Source organism: Aquila chrysaetos, chromosome 9, assembly GCF_900496995.4.
Source record: "Aquila chrysaetos chrysaetos chromosome 9, bAquChr1.4, whole genome shotgun sequence".
Taxonomy (NCBI): domain Eukaryota; kingdom Metazoa; phylum Chordata; class Aves; order Accipitriformes; family Accipitridae; genus Aquila; species Aquila chrysaetos.
The window spans coordinates 21463567-21491137 of record NC_044012.1 but is presented as its reverse complement, the minus strand read 5'-3'; the positions used below and the strand labels follow the sequence as shown (position 1 = coordinate 21491137).

General features: G+C 54.6%; 2 protein-coding genes and 1 long non-coding RNA gene across 7 annotated transcripts in view; 1 reads left to right on the top strand and 2 right to left on the bottom strand.

Moving 5' to 3' along the window:
* Window positions 1–8214, bottom strand: part of NUP93 (nucleoporin 93) — a 91538-nt gene extending 83324 nt beyond the window's left edge. For 2 of the 5 annotated variants that reach the window (XR_005933195.1, XM_030025655.1), the window contains exons 1-3: window positions 8146–8214; window positions 1559–1772; window positions 889–1006 (exon numbers count right to left, since the gene is read on the bottom strand). Coding sequence is in view for 4 of the 5 variants with exons in the window: in XM_030025655.1 (XP_029881515.1) it covers window positions 889–1006; window positions 1559–1737 (297 nt within the window). In the remaining variant the exon portion in view is untranslated. Of the gene's footprint in view, window positions 1–888; window positions 1007–1558; window positions 1773–4768; window positions 4924–7054; window positions 7164–8057; window positions 8077–8145 lie in introns of those variants that run through there. The other 3 variants (XM_030025651.1, XM_030025649.2, XM_030025650.2) reach the window with 3 other exon arrangements.
* Window positions 8215–18053: 9839 nt separating this feature from the next.
* On the bottom strand, window positions 18054–19537 carry LOC115346608 (metallothionein-1). The gene is made up of 3 exons (XM_030026768.2): window positions 19340–19537; window positions 18878–18943; window positions 18054–18287 (listed from the first exon to the last, which is right to left on the bottom strand). The coding sequence occupies exons 1-3, from the start codon at window positions 19368–19370 to the stop codon at window positions 18193–18195; spliced, it is 192 nt and encodes a 63-aa protein (XP_029882628.1). The 5' UTR covers window positions 19371–19537; the 3' UTR covers window positions 18054–18192.
* Window positions 19538–22934: 3397 nt separating this feature from the next.
* On the top strand, window positions 22935–24748 carry LOC115346189. Its single transcript, XR_003925051.1, has 3 exons — window positions 22935–23020; window positions 23103–23280; window positions 24495–24748. It is a non-coding gene; the product is annotated as an uncharacterized LOC115346189 (long non-coding RNA).
* Window positions 24749–27571: the final 2823 nt, after the last annotated feature.

Below are 27571 nucleotides of genomic sequence, written 5' to 3'. Positions count from 1 at the left end.
CACACACCTCCCTTCCCTCCCTTTCCCATCTTACATAGTTTAGGGCATACTACTTCTGTGACAAAGACTTGCAACTCTTTCGACCCTCCTAACTTAGCCATCTGCCAGTACAGAGAGAGAATATAAGCTTCAAAATGATTAACCAGTAATTCAGACTGTTATCTTCAACACAACCCACAACATCAATTCCATAACCAGCTCTTAACTGAGTAATGAATACCACAGGTTTCTTCATCATGAAGGCATTCTACAAGGGCAGGCAACTATCATAAAGCAAAAATACATGGGTCACATTAATTTCTAAGACACCTGGGGAGATGATCTACAGGAAAATTTACAAGATTAAATCACACTGGCAAAGCATATGAAACATGTCAAAGTCAGTCTACCCACCAAGGCAAGGTTATGACATCTGAGATACAGTGAAAGAAAAAGCTATACTCACCTCTTTTGCATGTTGACTTAAATGCCCCCTATTCCAACACCTCAAAATCGCCAAGTAGTTCCACATGTGTTCTTCATAAACATAAAAAAAGGTCTCAAAACTATGAGGGAGAGGTATCCCTGTGCAACTTAGGCTTGCAAAGCCAACAAAGACAGATCCACAAAGGCAGTAAGTACATACCTAGTTCCTCTTGCCTTCAGCAAGAGTTTGGAACAAAGTACTTCTGCTGACCTGGTATTTAATGCTGCTTCTGATGGCTAACTTAAACATCTTTCATCATTGAAAGCAGCATCCCTCCTCCGTACTTCTTCCAGCCAGTGAATTAAACACAGAGCAAGACTATTTCCACAATAGTCTTTCCACTTTCCTTAGAAAGGCTTTGAATCACAACACAGGAATGGCAGTTACAAGGGCAGTGAAATTCATGTCAGAAATGCCCCTACCTGGATATCAGTGTCCTTCACAGGTTCAAGAGGCTCAAATGTAGTGGCTGCACTTAGACTCTCTAGTCGCTGAGAAATGTGAGATATATCAAGCCCTCTAGACCCGAGAAGAACAGACCTATAAGGAAGAAATTGTACAGGTATGAAATTAGTATTGAACAGATAGAACTCTAAACCCAAATTCATTGCCCATGTTTAGGTCAGCAGCGAGCCATGTACAGACGGTGCTCCCAGCTGTGTTATGAAAACTGCACAAAAACCAAACTTTGAATGGCCCTATGTGTATATCTAACCACCTCAGCCCTGCTGAACTCTTGTTTCTGCTGTTCCACTGCAGTACTGCACAGCTGCCAAGTCCTTCCAGATAGAAAAATTCTATAGCATGTTGGCAAATGTCTTTGGCAGCGGCCAGAACAAGGTACTGCACTTTTTGGCTTTAGTGGCTGAAATCAGGAATGGTAGCTCCTCAGATAAATCCCTCAATTACTTTAAAAAAAAAAAAAAAAAAAAAAAAAAAAAAAGTAAGAGAAAGGTGTGTGGGGGAAAACCCAGCTTTACTGTTTCTCCTGGGCATGTCCTCCTGGCAAGTCTCCCCAAAGGGTAGAAACCAAACCTGTCAACAGCTGCTACCCTCTGCGTAGAGTTTCCAATGCCAGTACTCTGTACTTACGCCTTAACATCTGCAGTCTCCTGGGAAGTGCGGGTCAGAGTGCGGGAACGCAGGCGCTCCCCAGCCTGCTGGATCTCCTGCAGGTTGCGTTCTACATGAGGGAGCTCAGAGATGCCTTCTGTCTCGGCTGCAAGCTGTTCTGCCTGCTGGAGAAGCTCTCCAAAGCCTTCAGTATCCATCTCTGTTGCAGGTTTCACTCAAGATGCACAGAAACCTTCAGAGAAAGAGAAAATTCTTGCTCAGCTATAAACAGTTTCTATACCTACAATGGCACAGACAGACCAGCAAGAGCGGGTCTTCTAGAACAGTATACTCTTCTGCCCATTCTCCTCAAGCACTAAACTTCAAGGAAATACTTTCAAGTGGTCTCAGAGAGCTTTGCCTTGCAGGACTACGTTCTTAAGGCAGACCTACAGACCTGTCAGAAGAGGGATGCAGATGCCATATGACAGTTTGTATATTGCCTTGATACAAGGGAGAGTGAAAGCAGGAGTCCCTGTGAGGAATTTGTTGTTAGTTTAGCTATAAACTACTTGTACACACATATATTTAAGTAGTTTGAAGAGTTGGACTCGATGATCCTTACCAGTTCCTTCCAACTCAAGATATTCTATGATTCTATGACACATACATATGCATGCATAGGTATATATGTATACATGAGGGCTGAAAACACACACAACTTATAAACATGAGGTTAAATTAACAAGACAGGCGAGCATACACATGTACAGACAGCCACAACTAGCCACCTATTAGAATGCGTTAATCCATACGTCATTAACCACCAAAGCCAAAACAGATAAGTACATGTTGTTCCAATGTAAAAGACATGGTGTCTAACTTTGATACATGCAGAACGTTTTACCAGTGTTTGTGAGAACTGCTTGCATAGACCAAATGAGAGAATAGTTAAAGAAACTACGCAGCATAAGGCAAGGGCTGTAACAGAGGAGGTCATTAGTGCATCGTGCAGTTCCAAATTCAGAATGGAGCTTGTTATTTTTACAGAAAGGACAAAAATGTACATGCTTGGGATCGATGTGGAAAAAAACATGTACCTGCAATGGTGTCCACATTAATGGAATATGAAACCCAAACCCTCAACTTCACACTCCAAATCCATGATTTGCAGCTAAATCAGCTACATATTAAAAGCACCTGGCACCTCTGTAAAGCCACAGGAGAAGATCATAGAAATCTAGTCTTGCTGAATGGTGCTACAGACACGGGAATCTCCAGTACAATCTCTCTGTCATAGCATTTGCACCCTAACCCAGAGTGCCTGGGATCAAATAAGACAAACCAGATCTCAAGCATTAACTCCAGCTCTTTATCCTTTACTCAAAAGTAAAATCAATGGAGACTATCTAGTTCAAGGGAGCCCACCAAGAAGAAAACAGGGCATTCCTACAAACCAAAAATAGCCTGCAATACAATTATTTCTTGGTACCCCTCTACCATACCAAAGCAATTTAACACTACAATTTTAATATTCCTTACGTTCTCAGTCTCACCACCATTCCCAAGTACAACTACCAGTGGCAACAGCGCTGCTTTCGTCTGTCTGGACAAGTGATTTAAAAGCACTGCATGATGATTCATTCAGACATATGCAATTAGAAAGAGAAACTGATCCACACTGTCTGTGTGCCAGGACAAACCCTAACAGCCGGCATCCAGGAACGGAGAATTTCACAAGCACTCCCCACCCACTTCTGGAAAGCTGGGAGCTACTGGGGGAGGCAGCAATCATATTTGCACCGACTTGTTAATCAGGTGAGATAGCAGAGACTGGATTTGTTTGAACAAATTAGCATGTCACCGAGACAGAGGGGAGGGGGGGGGGGGGGTGGTGGAAATAGGTGGTTTCATGCCCTGCAATGCAGCACAGAACATCTTTCCAGTGTTTACTTGTGATAACTCAGGTGCACCCCTGCCAGAAGCAGCCTCTGTTGGCAGACACTGACCAGAACAGCCACACTCCCATACAGTTAAGAACTGATCAGATACTCCGGGAGCAGCGACTGCAAGAACAGCACCGACTTCAGCTTGATTTGATCCGATCCAGTCCACTTCCCCTTTTCATTACCAACAAGATAAAATGCTGGGAGTGTAAGGCGGCACTAACTTCTCAGAGCACTGAAACGAAAAGCATGGAGAATCAGTGCACTATAAAACTGCTCCCAAACCTGCACTTTTTAGCTGTAGGCTCCACATCAATACCATATAAGGTCTGTCCCATAACTTTGCTGATGTAGGACAACTGCAACAACTCTGTGAGATTGAATTGAATTCAGCAAACATGGAACAAACTAGTTATTTTGGAGCAAGTTAAACTACCTGCGATTATAACCAAGCACTGGAAATGACAGCTCAAAACTTATCTAGAGAGCCAACACTAAACAGCTTTTTCTAAGCAACAGAATTCAAATATTTAGACTGAGTAACAGCACGAACAACTTTGTCTCCACCCTGACAGAATTTACTGCATCCAAGACACTGCAGTCTGACTCTTAATGCTGCTGTGCACGATGGAAACTGCTACCACAGTAACAAGCAGAGCAATGGCACATTTTCACGTCTGGCTAGGGAAGAAGCAACAACTGACACCTAAGGGAAAGAAAATACATCAGAAATTAAACTAAATTCTGTGAAACCAGATCAACCTTGGGCTAAAAGCCAGGACTGAAAAGGCTCTTCTGTAAAACACCTTTGATGACTTATCAATAGAAGCTGCTGCATTAGACTACTATGCCATTAAACCCCAGTTTAATGTTTCCCCAACATTTAAAACCACAAATAAAAGCTATATATTGTACACATTGACTGGATTTAAGCCAAAAAGAAACTAGAAAAGATGATGACAGGTTTCTTAAGTCTATTCAGACTGATTATAAATAATGATTTATTACCTAAACCCCTAAAAACTACTCAAGAGCACTACAATGCTATCTAATGAAGAATGCTGTAGCTGTAATACTCCAAATATGGCCACGATTAACATTTTACTGTACTAGCTTCTGAAAGATGCAAAGCTGAAATACTTTAACATGTGCGCAAGTGTCTGTTGTACATCACATACTGACAGGCTTTGTGTCATCAAATTAATTAACTTTGAGAAACAGACTAAAAAAAAAATTCAGATTTTTCCCATGCTTTGGAAAAAAGAAAGGAGGAAGACATCACAGGGGAGAAGGAAAGCCTCACCCGCTACATTCAGAATAGCTGATGGACCAATACAGTTCCACAAGTTGCAAAGAGATTCTTCAAAATAGGAAATGAAGAGGAAGAAATCCAGCGTTGTCCTCTTGCAGAGGCTCCCACCCCAGAGTGCTCAAGAGACCCAGTCTGACAAGTCAAGATCAGCTTCTTTTGGAAGGAAGATGCAAGAGCACACTAGTAAGAGAAAGTAAGCAATTCTTTACTTGCTGCAGCCAAGATCTGAGGCAAAAGTGCTTTTTTGACAGGCTCCAAGCCTGGGCTGCTACAGATAGTATAGCAGGTTCTGTCTACTAAGCTAAACATGAATAAGTAAAAGGCCTATTCTGCAGGCCTGGGGAATTCTGTATGAACAGCAGTAATAATACGTAGCTCTTGCACAGCACTTTGCATAAGCAGACATCCAGACATTTCAGAGAGGAAGTCAGCAACACAATCCCCATGTTACAGACAGGGGAACTGATTAAGAAATGCAGAGATGGAAATCAAAGAGCAGGTGGCCAAATTTTTGTTTGTTTTTAAAGGAAAGCACAATGACATTTATAGGATATTAGTTAGACACTGAAATAAGTTGCCTTCCAAGGATGCTGACACTCTGTCACTGGAGCTTTTTAAGAGTAGGACAGGCATAAAGCAGAAGTGGTGTAGACCTACTGACCCCTCACCAAGAGCAGACACACATCATTGGGGTCAACTCTTGAGGCCTCTTCCTGCCTTATTTTCCATGTTCCACAAGTGGAAGTGACCAAGTACAACCCAAATATCTGCTGCACATTTTCAGGAGATCACCCTCTAGTATGTAAAGCACGATAATAAATGTTTAATCAAACCTAACAAAGGGGAAAATTCCATACCCTAGCTACACTAAAAACACATTAAACCAGGATAGGCCAGCTTAAAAACAAATACCTAAAAGCTCCAAGCTATACTTGGTACTCCATCTGGTACAACAGCCCATTCCCCCAGCAACAAAAGGCTGATGCAGGAAAATCCTAAACAGGCCACACAACAATCTTTCAAACTTACTGCTTCTTCTACCACCCACCAATTAATCCTGCCCTGCCTCCCCAAAAGAGTTTCAGTCCTGTATGTTTTGTTCTTCATCTCATCTGTAGGTAGACATGCAAAAGTCCAGTCTTTTATGATCTCAAAGAGCTCTTACAGTACATATGTTGAACAAAAATGTTTTTTCAAAGTTTTAAAGGCAGTATCATTCATTTATTTGCTCTTGTACTGTGAGAAAGGACAAACAAGGGCACGCGACTTCTCTATTCTGTTGATTATTTAACCTGGAACCAAACAGTAGGCATTTTAAATGATTTTTCCAATATATACTATCATGCAATTGTCAACACTGCCTTTTATCTGCTGTCTGACTTAGAAGTTCCTCACAGTGGTCTCAAGCCCCCAACTATCCTGAATAACTGACTCGGATGCAGTTTTGCCATCTTATCACTCTCCCTCTTTTCCAAACACTTAGTACTTATTTTAAGCACCTGACTCTCACCCAACTCAGCAGGGCACTAACTTCCACAGGGTGGCAAACTGACCCTCATCAAATAGAGCATTTAGTTTTGTATTTGAAATTCCTTACATGAAAACCCAGATCCTCTCCCCTCACTGAATTTCCTGTGATATTTTCACCACAGGAACTTTATGGATTTAGATGACAGAATCACATACATCCTCCAAGCAAGTTTTAAGCTTTTCCTATTTGTAAGCCCCTAGAAGTTTTCCCAAGGAGTCAGAAACTCTTTTAGAGACACAAGGTAAGCATACAGCAGTAAATCACACAGGAAGTAGCTTCTCTTTGTTACCCTCACCTTAGCTCTCCATGACCTAACTACTGTCCCATAAGACAAAATAACCAAATTGAAGGAGGGGGGAAGTAGCCCTTGTTTGCACTTGGACTTAATTCAACCCCTTCCACTCACTGTTAATATATTCTGGTTTAGAATAATGTTGGGACACAGATGGCACCCAGCACTCCACAGCAGCTGCTAATTAAATACCGATACCCAGTGCACCCACAGCTCAAGTTTTAACACAAAGGCCGTTCAACATCATGTCACAGAAGTCTGGCTGTTGCCTGCAGTTGGGACCAAACAGCCAGAATAAGTTGCTCTGTACACTTTATGATGAATCCAGGAAAATCAAAACCATAACATGGAGTGAATCTTGCCTAGGAGGGACTAACAAATGGCATTCCTTAGGTTCAGAAATAGAGTTCTGTATCCAAGATGCTCTGTAAGAAATCCTTATACTCATTTTCACCTGTTTTGCACAAGAAGTCAGCACTGCTGTTGGTAGAGAGGACTTGTGAGCTGGGGTAGGGGGAAAAGGCTAGTCATCATTCTCATTCAAGGACAGTCTGAAGCATCCACGTTAAGTGTTTAAAGATAGCTATCCTGTCCTGCATCGAACTTACTGATCTGAAAAACACAAAACTCCTGAGTACTGTATACAGTTTACCTTCTGCATTCAAAAGTCTTCTATATCCTGACAGGAATATATAAAAGCAATGCTCGGCAACTCCAAGGTCACATGAGCTTACCAAAACCTGCCATGAAACAGAAGTTGAGCCAGCAACAGCATAGAGAACGCTGTGCCTTTCATGAGCTCCCACCACCTCATACCTGGCAGCAGGTGCTCTTCCCCCAGTCAGGAACCAACCAGTAAGCCCATTGTGGCAAGGAATGTCATTCCCCCCCCGAAATTAAAATGGAGACTCCAAATCACATGCATACACAGACCCACCATCCTGACACCTCCCCAGTCAAACAACAAGCTTCTGCTTCCTGAAGCACCAACACGGCACCTTGGTTAAACGCAAAGCTCCCTTCTACAGCTGGGCTTTGCGCTGCCGACCAGCATAAAACAGCTCGGATGAAGAGACTACTCCTCGCACATGCAAGGCCAGCCCCACTATTTTAAGGCGGGTTACTTTTCGGGCAGATATATACAGAAACCCCGATGAGCCACAGAAATGCCCACGGGGAGGCCTGCGAGTGCTCCCCACCAGCCTCCCGCCGCAGCGGCCTGCACTGCGGCTGAGGCACCCGTCAGGAAGCGCCAGGGGCCGTACCGCTGCCCGGGGCTGCTCAAGTCCTGCCTCAGGCAGCCGCCTCCCTGAGGGGGCTCTTCCCAGGGGAGGCCGCGCCGGAGCCCCCCACCACGGGGCCCGCCCGGCGGCCAGACAGAGGAAGACCCGGGCGAGGGGAGGCTGCCGAGGGCTCAGGACCGGGCGGGGGGGAGGTTAGAAGCCCGCACCGCCCACCGCAGAAGGGAGAGGAGGAGGAGGAGGAGGAGGAGGAGGAGGCGGCGGCGAGAGGGGAAGCCATGACACGTCCGCGAGGCGCCCTCACCTGCCCGCCGCTCTGGCCGCCGCGCCTGCCGTCCCCGCGCCGCGCTCCCCTATTGGCGGCCCTCACGCCCTTCCCTGCACTCCCATTGGCCGAGCCGCCACGCTTCCCCGCGCCGCGCGCTTCTATTGGCCCAGCCGCCGCTCTTCCCAGCGCGCCGGCTCCCGCCCTCTCGCGACAACAGCTTTATTGAGGCGCCCGGAGGCGGACACGGACAACGTGTTGGGGGGTGGGGGTGGCGGTGGCGCCCTGCCTCCGGAGGCGGCGGGTTCGAGGCTGCCTCCCGCCTCTCCGCCCCGTGTGCTCGGCGCTGCGCGTGCTGCACCGCGGCGAAATCACCCCCCAAAAGAGAAATACAGAAAGAAATAAAGTGCATGGGCCTTTTCCTCTCTGTCCTCCCTCTCCCTTCACAGTCACCGCTAACTCATGCTGACAAACCCCACCTGAGAGCTGATTCCTTGGGAGGTGAAACGAGGGTAATGAATTCATCTCGATTTTCCCTCCTATGGCCAAATACACCAGCAAACAAACCCACAGCCAGCAGGTACTGTCTCCATCACCAGTGGAATAGTCTCCAGAAGGTATATAGGGATACGCTGCCTTTTCATCCCCTCATGGGCACACGCGCATAACAGTGGGGGAAAGACATTAGCACAAGCCTTAGAGCAGAAATTGCTGATGACCCGGGGTTTGTAGGGCAAGGTCTGGGAACTGGGAAATTTCATGGACCCCGATAGGGCACATGGAACAGCCTGTTTATGTAAGAGGTGATGGATGGACCTCGTCACTGCTCCAAAACATCACCCATCAAACCTTCAAAGTCCCTCCCTCATAACTGCAATTATGTGGTTTGTCTTTCCTAAGGCTTGTTTTAACAAACAGCAGCAAGAAACACTCCCCCACTCCCCTTTGCCCAGCTCTTTCCATATCCCACTGCCTTTCTCCCCAGTGAAGAGTTATTCTTGCTGAGGAAATCCCTAGCACCACGATCCGGCCGCAGTGACCCCCTCGGATCCCATTTCATGATACCCAGCAAGGGAAGCGGATGCAGCACCAAGATTTCCTACAGCCCTTCAAAGCTGAAGGGATTTCCTCATTAATACAGCCTCTATTTCCGAAATTTCCCATGTAAAAAGCAGTTCCTATGCCTAAGACAGCTCTGAGCCCAGGGGCAGCGCTGGCACAGGCTGCAGTCGCTACCCCCTAAATGCTAAGTGCAGGCAGGGGGATCAGGGTGCTTCCCTGCCTGTCGATTCATGACCCTGCCCACTGGCCAGCAAAGCAGCTGTGCAGAAATCTGCCCTCACCGGGATGCGCTTGGGCAAATTATACCCCAGCCTGCCCCAACACCAAAATCCAGATTTTCACAAGGGCATCTCCTTGCGTGCAGGACGACAAGCATCAAAACAGGGCTTTCCTCAGAGGTTCCTGGGGCTTTTTTTTCTTTGCCTCACGAAATACAAGTTTTCTCAAGCCATCAGAAAACATCTCCTGCCACTTCATTTTTTCCCGGTTGCAAGCATCACTGAGGGCATATAAAACCACCCAACGTGGCTCTAAAATGTAGCTAGCTGGGGAGCTGCCTGCCTCAATGCTCAGGCCTGCCCATGCCCCAGCCCCCCAGGGCAGGAACATCTCTAATGTATGGCAGAGATTTAAGGCCCCATCAGAGTGCAGGGTGGCCCAGAAGCACTTCTGCTATAAATTACAGCCCTGTGGGGGCTGCCCCAATTCCACCGGCCCTGCTTCAGGTCTCCAAGGAGGTGAAGGTGACTTGCAGCCATTCCAGCTCAGGTGCCTTCCCCAGGAAAAAAAAAAAAAAAAGGTGCAAACCCCAAATTTTGTCCCTCCAAGCCTGTTAGGTTGCTCTCCCTGTGCTGTGACACTCAACGGTTGTTCAGTGGCTGGCTAGTATTACCAAAAAATCAATTTTTTCCAATGCTGTGTGCCTGCCTGGCTCCCTGCAGCCTGTGTTCTTTGTAAATCTGTAGTTTTAACTCTTTCTGATGTATTTAGAACTGCATGCTGAGACCTGGCACCTATAAAGCATGTTTTTCCTCTGCCACGGGCTGAACTGTGCCCTGGGGTCTGCTGCGTTTGGACTTGGCCCTAGGGTGCCTAGTTACACACTCCATGGAATTTCATCCCAAAAATTAGCAAGGGGAGAGTGCTTGTGGCACTGGAGTGTTTGGGGCAGCCACTTCGAAGGGTGCGCTGGTCCCTGGCAGGATGCCCTGGTGGATGGGTGCACTGATGGGATGGATGGGTGTCCTTCTGCGATGGGTGCTGTGGTAGGATGGGCATCCTGGTGGGATGGATGCCCTGATACGATGGACGTCCTGCTGGGATGGATCTCTTGGTGGGATGGGTATCCTGGCAGGATGGGTGCCCTGGTGGGACGGATAACCTGGCAGGATGGGTGCCCTGGTGGGATGGATATCCTGCTAGGACAGATGTCCTGGCGGGATGGATGTCTTGATGCGATGGGTGTCTTCGCGGGATGGGTGCCCATGCCACCTCAGCTCTCCCTGAGCCTGCCCAGGCTCCCGGGGCAGCTTTCCAGCGGGAGGAGGAGGGCCCTGTGATGCCCGGGGACAAGCGCTGGTGCCCCCCGGAGAGGCCCGGGGGGAGCAGCCGCCCCGCAGGGCCGGTGACACGGGGCGGGGAGCCAGGCACAGGCCGGGAGAGCGGGGCTGGCCGGGCGCCGGTGCTGCGGGGCGGCGCTGGGACCGGGCAGGCAGGTGGCAGCAAATCCTTATGGAAGTGCTCGGCTGCGGCCGGCCGGCGGCTGCCCGCCCCGGGGGGACTGCTGCTGCGGCCGGCGGGCAGCGTGCCCGCTGCACGGGGTGCGCGGGGTGCGCGGGGTGCCCGTCCTCTCTGCACAGTGTGCATGCCCGCTCTGCGCTGGATGCATTTCCCCTCCGCACTGGGTGCCTGTCTGCCCTGCACTGGGTGCATGTCCGCGCTGCACTGGGTGCCCAGGGTGCCCGGCCCCTCCGCACTGGGTGCCTGTTTGCCCTGCACAGGGTGCATGTCCGCGCTGCACTGGGCGCACATCCCTCGGCACAGGGTGCCTGTCCCCTCCGCACATGGCGTATTTCCCCTCCGCACTGTGCGCCTGTCCGCCCCGCACTGGGTGCCCGGGGTGCCCGTCCCCAGAGGACAGGGTGTACTTCCCCAGCGCACAGGGTGCTCGTCCCCTCTGCACACGGTGCACGTCCCCCCCTGCACCGGGTGTATTTACTCTCTGCACAGGGTGCACGTCCTCTCTGCGCACGGCGCTCGTCCCGTCTGCACAGGGCGCCTGTCACGTGCAGAGGGTGCTCGTCCCCTCTGCACCCAGCGCGTAGCTCCTCTGCACAGGGCGCGCAGGGTGCGCGTCCCCTCTGCTCGGGGCCGTGGAGACAGACGCACCAGCCTCGGGGGGCTCACGCAGAGCCAGAAGCGGCGCTGAGCGCAGCCCCCCGGGGTGCTGCGCCCCGCTGCCGGGCTGCCCGGTTGGGTGTGCGCCCAGGACACCCCTGCCCCAGCTCCCCCGGGTGCGCAGGGGAGACGCGCAGCCACCTCAAACCACCTCTGCAAGCTGAGCTGTGCTTTTCTTCGAGGGGCTGCATAAAGCACACCGGCCTCTTCTTGCATCAAGCCTTTATTCCCATCACCCTCCAGCTACACACAGCTGCGTGCGGGCTGAGAGCAGCTCCCGCTTCAGTAAAAAGTAGGTTTTGTCCACAGAAAATGCTCCCGAGGGGACCAGAAAGCCCCCGGCCACCTCACTGAGAGCAGCTACAGACAGAGCCAGGCGCTGGGCACATCCCAGGCCAGCACCTCCCATGGGTGCCTGCACCCATCCCACTGGTCTTGTGGCTTTCCTCACCCCAAATCACACCTGGCGAGGCTGGAAAGGGCATTGAGGCTCGGGGTCCACAGCTCTCGGGCAACTACTGCTGCCAGACGGGTGCAGGCAGAACCACGAGCAGGCAGGGGAGGCTGGCAGCGGCACGGTGCGGAGGTGCATGCCCACGTACCACCCTGGCACGCCGCTGGGAACAGGGAGCAGTTGATGCCCGGGGCGCTTCCTGAGAGGGGAAACCCCATCCGCGCCCCAGCTTTGTTTCTGGTGCGGGATGTGGGCGCCTGGCCCCAGGTGGGGGGGCTCAGCCCGCAGCCCCTCCTCTGTACGGTCCGGGGTCGCAACCCTGCTGCACCCAGCTCCAGCGTCAGGGCCGCGTTGGCCCTCTGGCAGTCTTGTTTTCCAGCAAAGCATCTTCCCATGAGATTTATTGTTTTTTAAATGCATTTAGGGCAAGGCAGGCCCTTAAACCCTGTCTCCAGCACTGAGCCTCTGTTGCAACAGGCAGTGCTGGGAGGCTACTTAAGCAAAAGACACACTAATGCAATAAGGCAACGCATTTAAAAGGCAAATGGGTGCCGAGCTGGGTGCTGCTTTTCTCAGCAGCGAGGCTGAGTGCTGAGCAGGCTGGGCACCCACTGCAAAACCACCTGCTGAAGCTGGGCAAACCTTTGGGGAAGGGGCAAGCAGCTCCCATGGGTGCCTGGAGCATCCCCAAGCGCTGGTATTGCCATGCTCCCCCCTTGCAGACACCCCACCTTGTGCCACCCAGCCTGGCAGGAAGGGACTGCATGGCTATCCAAGGGCCTCCATTTCAGGGTTGCCCCAGCGTGTTGCTTTTTAAATTTATCCTGTGCCTGGCCACCAAGGGTTGGAGGGGACATCCCTGCCAGGCTGAGCTCTCCCCCTGCCCGGAGAGACTGGGAAGGGGTGACAGCCCTGGCACCAGGACTGGGAACCTGCCTCCGTGGCAGGGCACACCCTGGGGACGTGTACAGGCAGGCAGGGGCTCCTGTGCATAAAAAGTGACTCTTTCACTTGGCAGAGACTTTCAGAAGCAAAACACAGCCCACGCACCTTCCCGTCACCTCCTCACGCTCCCAGCACCCACCGCTCTGCAGCCATGTGCTGCATTTAACCCACACAGGGCTTATTCACGGCTATGGTCATCTGCCCTCCTGGGCCTGGAGGTCATCGCAGCTCCAAGCAAGGTGCTCCCCAAAAATGGGCTGGAAAAAAAGTTCTCAGAGGTCATGCCTGTGGCAGGAGGAACCAGGCACCATAGCTGGAGGTCTTTGGCATGGGGAGGCTGCAGGGAAAGCATCCCTTTGGGGATGGATCTGCTCTGCAAGTGGAGTGGGATTTGCAAAGCATGAGCTCTTGGGGGGCAGGGGGGGCTTGTCCCTGCCCATGAGACAGCCATGTCCCCACTGGGGTTCAGCCAGGTGCCTTTCAGCGGCAGCTGAGGGCAGGCAAGCTGCCAACCTATGCCACCCCCACCCACCCACCACACTTGTTCCCACAAGCTTTTTCACCCAGAGGAAGCCCCAGGGTGTGGGAGCCCAGGATGGTGCACAGACACCTGCCACAAAGCCAGAGAACGGCAGGAGGGGGCTGGAGAGCCCCCTACCCCACACCCCCCACCACATCACCCCTGTCCTCACTAGGGGACCAGTACCTTAAAGGTGCGCAGAACCACCCCACATGGAGGATGAGGGCTGTCCCCCGCCCAGGGAACCTGCTTTTCTCCCCCAAAGAAGTGCAGAGCCCACTCAGGGAAGGCCATGGGGGTGTTCCCAAACAGGCCCCCACCACCCCAAGGCAACAATTCCCCCACAGGAGTCACAAAAAGCAACAGTGCTCAGCCTCCAGCCCTGCCCAACAGCAACACTCATACCTCCAGTCAAACTCCTTTATTTCCATCCAGTTTCACCACCGGTACAGAAGATACAAAACATGAAAAAATAGCCTTTTTTGTGTCCCCCACCCCCCCATCCCTGAAGCATACTGGCTATTTACAGGCAGAGGTGAGCGGCTCAGTGGCAGCAGCTGCACTTGCTGCTAGCCGGCTCCTTGCACACGCAGCCCTTGGCACAGTTGCTGCAGCTTGCAGGGCAGCAGGAGCAGCAGCCTGGGGGGGACGACACATGAGAATTAGGGGGTGGGTGGGAAGAGATGGGGGTCCCATGGGGCAGGGGCACCCTATGGAGAGTGGGACACCCCCCCCCCAGGGGCAGGGCTGTGATCCCAATGGGGCAGTGGTTGTGGGTTCTACAGGGCCGGGACACCCCCCAAAAGGGGAGTGGGGGGAAGTCTCCAGGAGGCAGGATCCCCATGAGGGTCCTGCAGGGCACGGGCACCCCGTTGGGGAACGGTGGGGCCTCCATAGGGGATCCTACAGGGCAAGGGGGGGATTCTCTATGGGGAAAAGGGTCAGGCAGTCCTCATGGGGGTCCAACAGGGCAAACGCAGCCCCCCTCCGGAGAGACTGGGCCCCCCACCCCCGGGCTGAGCTCCCCACTCACTCTTGCGGCAGCTCCGGCAGCGGCAGTTCTTGCACTTGCAGGACCCGGCGCAGGAGCAGGAGTCACCTGGGGCGGGAGAGCGGCCGTCAGCCGAGGGACAGGACGGGACCGGCCGGGCACAGCCGGGACGGGGCACTTACCGGCGGCACACGTGCAGTCCTGGGGGTCCATGGTTTGCTTTGGTTTGGTTCGGTTCAGGTCGCTTCGGCTCGGCTCGGTTAGGCTGGGCTCGCAGCAGTACGGACACGCTTCGACCGCCTGGTATTTATGAGGTGGAGGCGCGGGGCGGTGCTCGGCGCTGCGCACGGCGGGGCGGGACCGCGCTCTCCCGGGGCCGTGCTCAGCGCGGGGCCGTGCTCACCCCGGGGCGGTGCCGTGGTGCCGTGCTCACCCGGGGCCGGGCCGTGCTCAGCCCGGGTCACGACACTGTTGTCCCCGTCCTCCCCCCCGGCTCCCAGCCCGCTGTGGGGAGGCCAGGGGATCCCACCCGCACCCATTTCTGCCCCCCCCCCCCCGGCAGGGTGCTGCATCCTGGGGGGCCGAGATGCTAGAAGATGCCGGGGGGAGGGTGTGACAGCGCTGGCACGGCACTGCCACCAACTCTTGCACATTTGGGACAGCCCCGCAACACTGCCTGGCCCTTCCCGGCCCCGTGTGCCCAGCGCCTGGGTGCAGCTGTGCCCCCCATGCTTGGGAAGGCCATGGGGTGTATGTGGCTGTCCCCAGGGATGGGACAGTCTCAGCATCCTGCTGGAGAGTGGGGTGGCCTTGGGGCAGCCCCCGTGGGGCTGGGGTGCTAGGCTGGCCCCCCAGGAGGGCTGAGCACTGGGGTGCAGCACTGGGATGCAGGGTGGGAGCGTGGCACGGCTGGCTGGGATCTGCTGGGAATCATGGCTTCGTGGCACCGGTGGCACCCGTGTGTTTCCCCTTTGTCACAGTGTTTACGTGCCAAACCGGCTTCCACTGTGCCCACAGCCAGCTCGGCACACGGCACAGAAAACCACTGCTGGGACAGGGACAGGCCGTCCTCACGCCTGTGCCTGCTGCTCTCAGTGGTGCTGGTGTTGCAAACGGGGCAAGCCTGGGCTCAGAGCTGGTGCTGAGGGCGGGATCCGTCCCCATGGAGCCCAGGCCAGCGGGCCCTGGGACCGTGAGGGGGTCAGTTGCCCTGGGAGGTTGTGCCAGGGAACGGCTTGTGCTTGTTTGCAAAAACACAGAGGTGTTTTTTTTTTTTTTCCTGGCAGTGTTTTGCAGGGAGCAGCAAGGCAGTGTAAATACGAGGCAGAGCCAGCAGGCATTGCGCTCGCTGCTGGCTGAGCGGGACAGGAGGAGAAGTGAAATCACGGTGCACGTGTGGTCTTACTGCTCATAAACATGGGTTGTGAAATCGCCTCCCGGACACCGCCCCCCGCCCCCAGCACGGTGCTGCAGGCCGGTGCTGCCCCCCCCCAGCCCCGCCTCTGGCAGGGACGGGCTCTACTGCACCCCTCTTCGTAGGAAGGAGAGCTCCCTGCCACCCAAAATGGGGACATGGACCCCAACACGGGGCTGTAGCGAAAGCAGGGGGTGAATGTGGAGGGGCAGGGCTGCAGGGGAGGCGGAAGAATTCCCAGATTTCTGGGAATCCTGCATGTCACCCATGGAGGGGCTGTGCCAGATCCCGGGACACGTCGTTCCGCCCTCCCCCAGTCACTGCGAGCAGGAAGGGGCAGCGCAGCATCTCGACAGGACCGTGCGTGGAGCTGGGACGGGAAAAGAGCCCAGAAAATGCCCTGTTTCCCAATCGGGGCATTTCCACTGAATAATGAAGTCACGCCGCAGCAGGACAGGGAGGGATGAGCCATGACTCCCCCGAGCTATATGGGCTTGCCGAAATGCCGGGGTGCAGGGCCCGTGCCAGACATCAGCGGGGAGAGGGGACCTCGGGGGGTTTCCCCACGTCACTGCTGGTGCTCCGATTTCCCAGGGCTGGCAGGGAGTAGTTAATCCTGAGGCTATGCCCTTGCAAGAGGAGTGCCAGGTCTAACTCTGATTTTAGAGCAGCCATAAAGCGAGCAGAGGAACCGCAGTTGCCCAGCACAGGTCTCAGGACTTGCAGCTGGGCTGCTGGGACCCCCGTCCGCCCCCCACTTCCCACGCAGACAGGGGACAGCATCTGATAGCTGCTCTCCATCATGCTGCCGTGGGGCATGGGGACGGGCACAGGGCAGAGCCGTGGGGCAGGACCGATGCAAACCCACCAAGGACAGTGAGGCTGGGAGGATGCTGTGAGCCCTGCTGGTTAAACCACATGTTTGGGGATAAATCCCATTAGCAACCTCTCCTTCCTGCTTATTGTGGGCTCACCAACAATGTTTTTGCATGATTGGTGCTTAAATCTCTCTGGGTAGGAAGGAATAAAGATAACCCTGCTATTTGCAGAATGGAGTTTAGTTTGAAGCTCCAGAGCTGGTGCTGCACCCTGCCAGCAGCATGCCTGCCCTGCCCTACATTCTGCTGGCGTTGGGACGTGCTTCACACCTGTCGGAAGTGTGGGGTGATGGTGACATCTCAGGGGACACCCTGGGGGAAGAGCCCTCCCGGAGCAAAGGGGTATCCCCTGGGGATTGGCACCACGAGCAGATGGTGGGCAGGGGTGCCCTTGGCCGTGCCAAAACCCTGGCTGAGTCCTGGCAGCAGTGGCTGGATGGGTCAGGAATGGTTTTGCAGCTAAAAAGAGGCCATGAAAGGCTGTATTTGGGGATCACAGGGACAGGCAGGACCCCTCGTGTGTCCTGGGAAGCAGCACGGTGCCACGTGGCACCTGGGGTACAGTGTCCTGGCAGCAGCATGGCTGCGCTTTGGGAGCGTGAGCATCACCCCCCAGCATGGGCATCGCATCCCATTGTGGGCATTGCACCCTAGCATGGGCATCGCACCCTTTCACAGGCATTGCACCCTGGCATGGGCATCGCATCCCATTGCAGGCATTGCATTATGTGCACTGCACCCCATTGCAGGCATTGCACCCCATTGTGGGCATCAGACCCTGTTGTGAGCATCCAGGTCACCTGGGGCTCCCCACAGAAGCACCCTGCCAGGCTGGCTGAGGTGGTGGGGAGAATAAGCAGGGTGGTTCTTCCAGCCAGTTCAACTAAACTGCCGGGAGGAAAACTAAACCCGTTCCCCTGCCACCCAACCTGCCGTGGAAACGTTACCCCTGGAAATGGGCAGGGCTGCAGCGGTTATTACGCTGTCAGTGAAGGCTTGTAATAACGAGTTGCTCATTAGCCCCGAGGATTTCTGGTGGAGGAGAGAGCATGGGATTTACCCTTGGGTAACAACAGGGTGGGGAAAAAAAAAACTATAAAATACCTTCTTGTGCAGGGAAAGTGTAAAAACAGAGAGTCGGAGCTGCTGGTAGGGAGGGCAGAGCCAAGATTGGAAAAAAGGAGCAAAAATAAGACGCGGGCTCTTTGCCATGACCCCCCAAATGCACTGCCCTCCCACTCCCCAGGGAAACCGCCCCGTCCAACAGAAGCGCCAGGTTCCTTATAGACCTTTATATACACATCACTTTATTTAGGTCGTGCGTGACAAACACTAAAGATATCTGAACACATATATAAAAAAAAAAAACAACATACACAATAAGGTTATTCCTCTTCGGCCCCCCAGATGTGCAGCTGGGGGTCCCTATTTGCAGCAGCTGCACTTGGCGGAGGGAGGCCCCTTGCAGACGCAGCCCTGTGCACACTTAGCACATCCCGCCGGGCAGCAGGAGCAGCAGCCTGTGGCAGAGAGAAAAATAAGTCAGGGTCGTTTGTGGGGGGGTCTCAGGGTGGGGTTTGGGGGGGATCCCATGGGGGATGGCTGGAGACCTCCCACTGACCCCTGTGTCCTTGCCTTTTAGCAGCATCCCCATTCCTGGTGGCATCTCCTGGGGTGTTTTTGCATCCAGGGCCAGCACTGGGGAGGCAGCAGGAGGGTGCGGGACTCCCAGGGGCTCACCGGGGGCCCCCCAGCCCCTCTTTGTGCAAACCCTCCCACACATGGCTCTGCCTGGGGGTGACGGCATCAGGAGCAGCCAGAAGAAATCCCGGTGCTGGTTTCCTCCCGGGGTATCCCTTTGTGCTGATCCTGAGGTGCCAGTGAGGGGTACACTGAGTTCTGGGCTATACCAGGTGGCTTGTATTGCCTGGTGGCTGGGGGGGGGCCGGATGATTCACCCCATGCTCCTTTGGGGGCAAAAAAATATGGGAGGAATAAACTCAACTCTGGCCATGCTGAGCCTGATTTGATTCCAGGTGCCCAGGCATGTGTAGTGAAAACCCCCACGAGCGTTCCTGCCCAGCCCATGGGGCTCGGAGACCCCCCTTACCTTTTTTGCACGATGTACATTTGCAGTTTTTGCATTTGCAGTTGTCCCCGCAGGTGCAGGTGCCACCTAAAACACAGAGAAAAGGAGAAAAAGGCTTGAGAGGAGGTGGTGAGAGGGGATCCCCCCATCCCTGGGGCTCAGCAGGGACACTCTGGGGTGAGGGCTACAGGGAGAGCATTGCCATCCTCCCCGAGCATCCACTCTCCGGCAGCACCGGCTGGCCGGGGCTGATGCTTCGGCCATGCTCAGCGGGAAGGTCACGGCATTCTCGGCCGCTTCCCGGTGAGATGCTCCAGGTGTGACACCGCCACGCTGGGAGAGGATTTCAGCAGCCGGCCCAGCCAGGATGACGGCATCGGGGATGGCGGAGGAGGCCGACAGGCGGGAGCGTCTGTGGTCCCACCGGGATGCTCTGGCTCCCGAAGCCCCCCAGGGCCGAGGCGGAGGGAAGCGCTGGCTTACCCGTGGCGCAAGGGCAGTCCTGGGAGTCCATGTCTGCCTGGGCTGGCTGCCGACTGTCAGACGCGTTGGGCTATGGGAAGAGCGGCTTTGGCAGGACTCGCAGCCGCCTCCTATTTATCCTTGGCCGGGTGAGAGCGAGTGCAAAACCTCCGCCCCTCGCAGCCTGCGCACGGCTCAGCTCGGCACCTGCCCCGGGCGCTGCTGATTCACTCCCTGGGTGGCCAGGGAGGACCTGGGGCTCCCATGTCCCCCCTCCCTGGGGTGCCGGTGGCAGCGGGGAGGGCTGTCTGGGTGACCGCTGCTCTTTGCTGAGATGTTGGCGGGGGCGCAGAGAACGGCCAGCTCTCATCACACGGATGGCACCTGCCTTGGGAGCGCTGCTCTGCTCCCAGGAGCTGGGGGCTGAGGGGGTGCACCCAGGGAGGCCCCTACAGCCCAGCCCTTTGCCAATATCAATCTGTCAAGCCCCCAGATAGCTTGGGGGGGTGCCTTGATCCTGGGGTTGCCACCACTGCCGGCAACTCTCAGCCCCCTCCTCCCAGAGCCGGCACGGTGGGGTGATGGGGAGCTGGCACAGCGGGGTGACAGGGATGCGGTCCCTGTCCCAGACCCTGTCCGATGGCTCCCGACACCCTTCCCCTGAGCGGGAGCAGCAACAAGCTGGACTGGCCTGGCCAGAGCCTGCCGTGCCCTCCCAGCGCCCCGGGACAGTGGCGCCCACGTCCCCTCGGCGCCGCGCATGGCACCTCAGGGGCCTCGTCTCCTTCCCGGCTGTGATGCTCCGTCCCACTCGTCTGAATTAATTTCTGCGCACCATTAGCCGGGTGTGCAGGGGAGGAGGGTGGCGGGCGAGCTGCCATCACCCTAGTCAACTCCTCTGGCGGGTTTTACCCACCCACTCAAAAGAGCAGTGAGGGTTTGGGGTGGAAGGCGTGAAAAAAATGATGCTTTCTGAGGGTTTGGTTGCAGGGAGGGACTGTCCCACAGCCGGGAGGCATTGCCAGCTGTGGAGCATCCTTCCTCCTCACCCCTGGGTTTTTTGTGTGCTCCCCTGTGTCAGTGGTACCCCATCCCGGCTGCCCTGTGCTCTGAAACTCCTTGGCTTTGGGGTTTTATCCCGGCTGGGTTTTTGCCTGCAGTGCCTGGCTAAGGTGGTTTGTCGGAGGCAATGCTAATCCAGCCGAAACAGCGGGCCAGGGAGTATTTTTACCACCCAGCTGTCTGGGCATGTTTGGAGCTTGTTGGGTGACCTGGTGGGGAGCGGTGCCAGCGCCCCGACTCGGCGTCTCCTCCAGCCCAGCCAGGCCAGGGTGGGAAATCGGTATGTAAAAGCCTGAGGAAGGCAGAGCCGATGGGCCCCTTCCTTGCCCCCGCCGCCCTGGCAGCGGCCTGTTGGTGCCCCAGCGTGCCAGCCCTGCGGTCGTGTGAGTGTCACGCTGATGATGATGCACCGGGGCGTGATGGCAGGGGATGGTGCCAGGGACCAGGCGCGTGCCAAGGGCGTCAGTCGCTCCCGTGGGAGCAGGGAAACACAAACGTGCCGGGGAACACACGTGCAAGTGGCCACCCACCGGCGCTGGCTATGGCCTCCTGGGCTGTGGGTGTCATGGCAGAGGGAGGGACATCTCCTCAGGGTCCCGCACGTGCTCTGCTCCTGAAATAACCGGCCAAGCACTCCCATGGTGCAGAAATATGCCCAGGGAAGTGCTTCCAGCCATGTTGCAACGGATGCATGGGGAATAGCAATGCCACCATGTCATCCGCTGTGTCCTCCCGCATGCCTGGCACCCTTGGCCACCCAGGCAAAGCCATGGTGTTGGCAGATAGCCCCTGTCCCCGGCTGGTGGTGGCCCAGGGATGAGGGAACTGGGGGGTCCTCCAAAGTAGTCCCTCTCCTCCAGCCTGGGGGGATGAAGGTGAAGCCCATGCCAGGGAAACAGAACATCGGCTGCACTGTGCAATCTCTGCCATGAAAGGATGGGGCAAAAGAAAAGCTCTCCAGCACCTCTTGTCAGCTCAGACTCCAACCCTTTTTCCTTTCTTTCCTTCCTTTCTTTGCACGAAGGAAAAAAGCATCTTCCAGGCGATGCAGGACTGGGGGTCAGGGCTCTGGGAGGTCTTGTATTGCTCCTGGTCCGTTCTGTAATTAATTTGGGATAGAGCTGGAGCAATGCGTTGTCAATCGGACATGCATCAGCCGGGCCACCTCCAGGAGCAGCCTGTAATTGGGGTGATGAGCTATAGAGACGGGACCCCAGGGAGACCTTCCTGCTGCTTAAATACTCCCTGTTACAAGGCCCCGTGAGCCCCAGTTTGCCTTCTGGCCCCTGCCCTCCATTTCCTGGGAGAGCCTGGGGGTTCCCCATCATTTAAATAAGCCTGATGCTGCTCCCCAGAGCTGAGCAAAACGGGCAGGATACCTGCACGGCAATTATTTGCCAGCCCTTGCCATGCCAGAGCCGTACCCGTTGGCGGCCGTGTCCCCTACGTGGGATTCCTGGCTGTGTCCCCAGGCACATCCGTGGCAATCACCCCGAGATTGCTGGGCAAATTAACATGGGTGAGTCAGCGGGGTGCTCCGGCGCTCCAGGCACAGCCGGAGATGACGCTCACTGGTGGGACGGTGATGGCTGAGCCAGGGTAGTGGCTCTGCAGGGCATGGTGGGGAGGGGGCTCCCCGGAAAGAAGTGAAGGAGATTGACAACCTTCAGGAAGATGCGGTGGAGGCAGCCATCCCTGCAACAGGCGTCTGTGACACCCAGGGTGACTAGAGCCAATTGCCAAAAGCCACTGGCCGGTGCCGGGGCTGGTGCCGGCGACTGGCAGTGACTCAAGGCCAGTGCCAGGCGGGCAAGGAGGAAGGGGCAGCAGTCGGCTCCTGAGGAGTTGACCTGGCACAGGTCTGCCCTGACTCCCCGCTGAAGGATGTGCGGCTCCAGTCACCCACAGTCATGCCGTGGCACGTGATGAACCTGCTTCTGCCTCTGGTTGCCCGTGATTTTCTGCAGCCGCCCCAGCACATCACCTTCAAGGGACACTGCGGACAACTCCAGGTCTCCCTCTCCCCTCCCTGAGGGCACGTGTCTCCCCAAAGCACTTGCTCCGGGCTCGTCATTGCTTCCTGAGCAGTGCCGGGTTCGGTGACCCGTCCTTCGCCCAGATACAACGTCCCACGCAGGCACGGGGCTCCACTGGCAAAGCACCATGACTCAAATCAGTACCGACCACGGGCAGGGATGCCAGGGAGCTGCGAAACCAGTGTGGGCACAGCACAGAGACCCCAGGGGACAGTCCCTGGGGGTACACTGCCCCTCACCATTGCCTGCTGCTGGCCGGGCAGGGTGCTGATACCCCGTGGCACCCCGGGTGTGTAGGGCACCCAGCCGTGCCCCCAATGCTGCGGCAGCAGCGAGAGTAGCTCAGCTCTGCCCACTCCAGCTGCCTGTTTGTGTTGGACCCTGGGCAGGAGAGCCACAGCCGGCCAGGACTGAGCTGCTGGGGGTGCAAGGACCTGTAACCCACCCAGGATCAGCCTTTCAGACTGAAAGAGAGAAAATAAAGGGGCTTATGAATCCCTGTTGGCACCCAGCAAACACACAGCACACTCGAAACTCTGAAAGCCAGCGGGAAGCCACGGGAGCGCTCACTGCTTAGAAAGCAGGCTCGGCTTTTATTTGACGGGTATCTCAGGTTATTATTTGCTGATGATAAACAAGCGTTTAAAACACGGGAAATAGGTGCTGACGTCGTTTTGTTTTGCCAGCGCTTGCCAGCCCTTTGGCAGAGGAGGAAGAGGATGAATCACCCCTCGCCTGCCCCGGGAAGCTGTTCCCAACCGCTCCCCATGTGCATAGTCAAAGCCTTGGAACCATTTGGGAGTGAAACCGGATCGTTGGGGTGACCTCACGCTGTGGAGGCTTCTTTCTTTTTCCCAGAAAACGGTGAGCAAAAACTTGTTCTGGTCTCAGTGGCAGACATGAGCTAAGCCCATTGTCTGCTTTTCCTCCTCACTCCTTCCCCAGGAGCTGCCTGCTTTCCTGCCAAATCCCTGTCTGCACCTTGATTGCAGCTTTGGGAAGATATATCCCAGCTGGTGCTTCTCCAGGTGCTCAAAGATGTGGCGCGTCTCCATTTACCCAGGGAAATGCCCTCCTTAGTGGGCTTCTCTGGCCCACAGTCACATCTGTAGTAACAGGAACACACCTTCGGCGAGGGCCTGCTTGCAGCGGGAAGGGGATGAGCAGATTTTCATTAAGCAGGAATTGCACCGCATGCAATACTGCAACGCTTTCACAACTCTGCAGCACGCTTTGATGTGGGCTGTTCGGGAGCCGCCTTGCAACCCAGCCGGCTGCACTAGGGCTGGGACTCCCAAGTCTGGGTTTCTGAGCTGGTCTCAGCTGCCAGCTCGTCCTATGGCTCCGGGCAAAGGCTTGAAATTTATTCTGTATTTCTTATCTGGAAATGAGCTATCAATATTACCTTCCCCTTGAAAAAACAGTGCAGAGAGGGTGGTGATTTGCTAATTATTCATTCTTAGGAGGAAGGGAAAGGAAGAAAAGGTGAACCGATGCCGTGCAGTTGGGTCCAGGAGGGTGAGCCTGAGCCCACAAACTCCCCACCACTTTTGGGGTGTGCATCCCAAGGGACCCCGGCACAAGGCGGGAGCTCCCACCTGACGGTATGGGGTTTTGGGGCCGGGCGATGTGTGTTCAGGCACGTCTGGAAGATGAAAGGGCTGATTCCTCTTTTGATCATGAATTCTCATAAATGTTAATGGGAATTACTTCGAGGTCTAACAAGGGTAGAATTGCAGCCCCCAAGGGGAGGAAGGGGGTGAGGACCAACCAAGCTTTGGCTGGGAAATCAAAGGGCTCAAATTTGCCTTGTCCCCCACCTGCGAGAGCAGAGTACCAGTGGGTCAGGGGCTGCCCAGCATCTCTGCAGACCCTCCCGGGAAAGGGGGTCCCCAGGTGTTCCCACCTTGCCCAGTACTGCTGGCACCTGCACAGGCAGGCTTTAAGCATCACCTTAACTCTAGGCATCGTTTTAACTCACAAATCTAATGCTTTCCCAGTGTACAATTTGGATTTTCTTCTTTTTCTTTGGCCCCCCGCCCCCCGCCACATCTTCCCTTCCCTTTTGCGTCTTTCAGGTTCCCACAGACTTCAAACTCACCTGCTCCAACTACTCGCCACCTCCCCCGGCTGAAACGTGACCTGAAGTTTCCAAGTATCATTACCTTGGGCATATTTAATTATTTTATTCCCCTTTAGTTGCTAATTAGAAGCCAAGAGTAGAGGGGATGAGTAATCCCCTGGGATGTCGAGTAGACACTTGCCTGAGCTTGCAAAGAAAACACCAACCCCCTCGGTATAAAGGCGTGAAATAAAAGGATGTGATATTTTCCTTGATGTCTTCATAGACCTGCTCCTGAGATCCCGAGATCGTGGTTGTCTACCCCAGAATGATTCACGCAGCTGCTGCGCCGGATCCTGCCTCCCCCGAGAGCAGCTACCACTGCTCTCGGGGGAGGCAGGATCCGGCACAGTGACTCTTCCCATCCCATATCCGAAGGCATCTCCCGTTCCAGGGACATGCATGGGAATGGGGAGAGAAACGCTGCTCCAGCTCAGGCAGCAAACCTGGGATGGGGAAAGAGAAAAGCCCCTTCAGATAGCAAAGCTGGTTTGCTGCTGCTCAGGCAGGCTCGGTCTTCATTTTAAGAAGTATTTAGGTGTGCAGATGCAATTGCTCATCCCTCCCTGCTCCCTCCAGCCATATTATCCCCTCCTCAAGGGCTGGGGATGGTTATTTTTGCCAGCATTTTCCCAAACTTGGTATCTGAGCGCTTCTCAGGGTTTAGCATCTCACCAGGGGAGACCAAGCAGGAGGACCTCCTGCCAGGCAGATAAAGGCATTGTGAATTTTTGGCTAGATTTGAAGTCTTTGCCAAGAAACAGCTCCTGGGTGGGTGACGATCCTTGTACCTGTTGTGCTGTCATGGCCAGCTTCTCCGTGCAACCTGCCTAGAAAGCCAGCAATCAGTGCCAAGTGTGTTTTGTTTATATTATATTATATTATATTAATAGAACCATAGAATATCTCAAGTTGGAAGGGACCCATAAGGTTCATCGAGTCCAAATCCACTATGTTATGTTATATTATATTATATTTGATATATATATATATATATTTATATTCCCCCAGAAGCTAGAAAAGAGCTAACATTGGTCACAGGGCATCGCCTTGCCAAGGCTGTGCAGGGCACTCCAGGGTCATGCAGGAAGGAGAATGGCGATGATCTCTTGCTGGTTATTGAGACACCATCACTCTGGTGATGTATCTGAGTCACCCCTCGAGTACAGCCACACTGACCGCAGCCGTACAGCAGCCCCAGCTGTGCAGCAGTGATACCTGGGGGTTCAGTGAAGATTATATGGGATTTTCCCCCCTATAAAAGTGGGGAAAGGGAAGGACCCCTGTCCCGAGCACTGCTGGACAGCTGTGACGTGAGCGGGATCATCGCTGAACTCAGGACTGGATGTTGTACATAGAATATAGATGACAGGCCTTTCAAACGAAGGGAAATGAATACTAAAAGTCATGATTTCAATTTTAAGAGTTTCAGAGCCAGCAAATTCAAAGTGGCAGCTGTAACAGGCAGCGTAATTTAACCGTTGCAGACGCACCAAACCCAATACCATAATTAGAGATGCAAAAGAATATTTACAGCCTAGATCATACGTATTTAGTGAGAAGTTGGAATTTTCATCTATTTACAATTTTACCAGCCTAAAAAGGTCTCCGAGCTCTGTTTTTTGCCCATTTTGTTTGGCTGGGTTTGCAGAGCCCAGCAGAGCAATGCTCGGCACTGCTGGGAGGGGAGCTGGGGATTTTCCTGGGAGGTCAGCAGCATTTGCTGGGCTCGAGCAACACCCTGTTGCCTGCCTGAATTCATGCCAGTGCTTTGCCTCTGTGCTCCGGTACCCAAACCAGCACCCAGGAGGGGAGACCCACTGCAAGGCTGGCACCGAGAACCACGCTCGCCCCAAACGGATCCACAAAGGGGAAGAAAAAAACTCTCTTTAATATGCCGTGTGCAATTGCTGCCTCGTTATCCGCAAGTATAATGGCACATTGATAGAGCTGCCAGAAAAAACTTGGTAAAAACAATTAAAAAAAAAGAGAAAAAGGCGGTTGTCACATTCGGAGTCGCATGATCTCCGCTTGAGCGCTGCCTTTGAGAGCCCTCCTTCGCATGCAAGGCAGGGATGCCGCTGCCGGCCAGAGCTTGGCCGATGCATAAGTAAATGTGCACTTGGAAGCGTCTGCCAGCTTTCCGAGAAATAAATGAATCTTTGCCTCAAGCCGGTGGCCTCTGCAAGGAAGGGCTGTTGTCCCAGCACATCCTTTTCCAAACCTGCCTCTTGCCGGGATGGAGGTGATAACATGCCAGTGGATGGCAGGTGCTGGATTTGGGCGCTGGTGGGAGAGCACGGCGTATTTACAGCACCCGTGAAGGTTATTGTGTTAAAATTATTTCTTAAACCCAAAATAATTTAAGAATTTCTAAAGTGACGACCTTGAACCAGGGTTTCCCTATCAAGCCTGTAGACAGGCAGGGAGTGGTCGCTGCGGGGAGAGGAGACCCTGGAGACCCCTAAGGGTCTAGGTACCAAAATCCACACCAGGATGGGGATCAGCATCGGCATTTATGCCACAGCTCGGCAGGGGGTTGCCCTTCGCCCTTCCCATTTCCAACCTCCTTCCGGCACCCCAATGGCTGGATTTTGTACAAGCCGGTGCATAAGCCCATAAAACAGCAGCACCAATGCTTTGAGGTTGCTCTTTCCCAGACAGCACAGAGTGTTTTAACACCGGAGTTGGTTTCATTGGTTGGCTGCTTCTCAGTTCCAGATATTCTTGGTTTACAATCAAGCGCCAGGCTGCTAGTGAAGTGTGAGTAACGGCGAGCGTGGTGGCTGGAGGGGCAGCAAGGGGTGAGGCAAGGGGGCTGGCGACGGGGGCGGGCTGCCTGGCCCAAACTGGGTGCTGACCCCGCAAGGAAGCCAGGACCAGGATGGTGGTGTGAGTGTCGGGGCCCTCTGCGGCTGCCCGGGGGGCAATCGCCTCTGCCCTCCTGCCCCCAGCTCCCCTCACTGCCCCCTGCATCCCCCACTGCTCCCCAGTACCTCCAGCTGCTCCCGCCTCTCCCCTGACCTCAGCAAA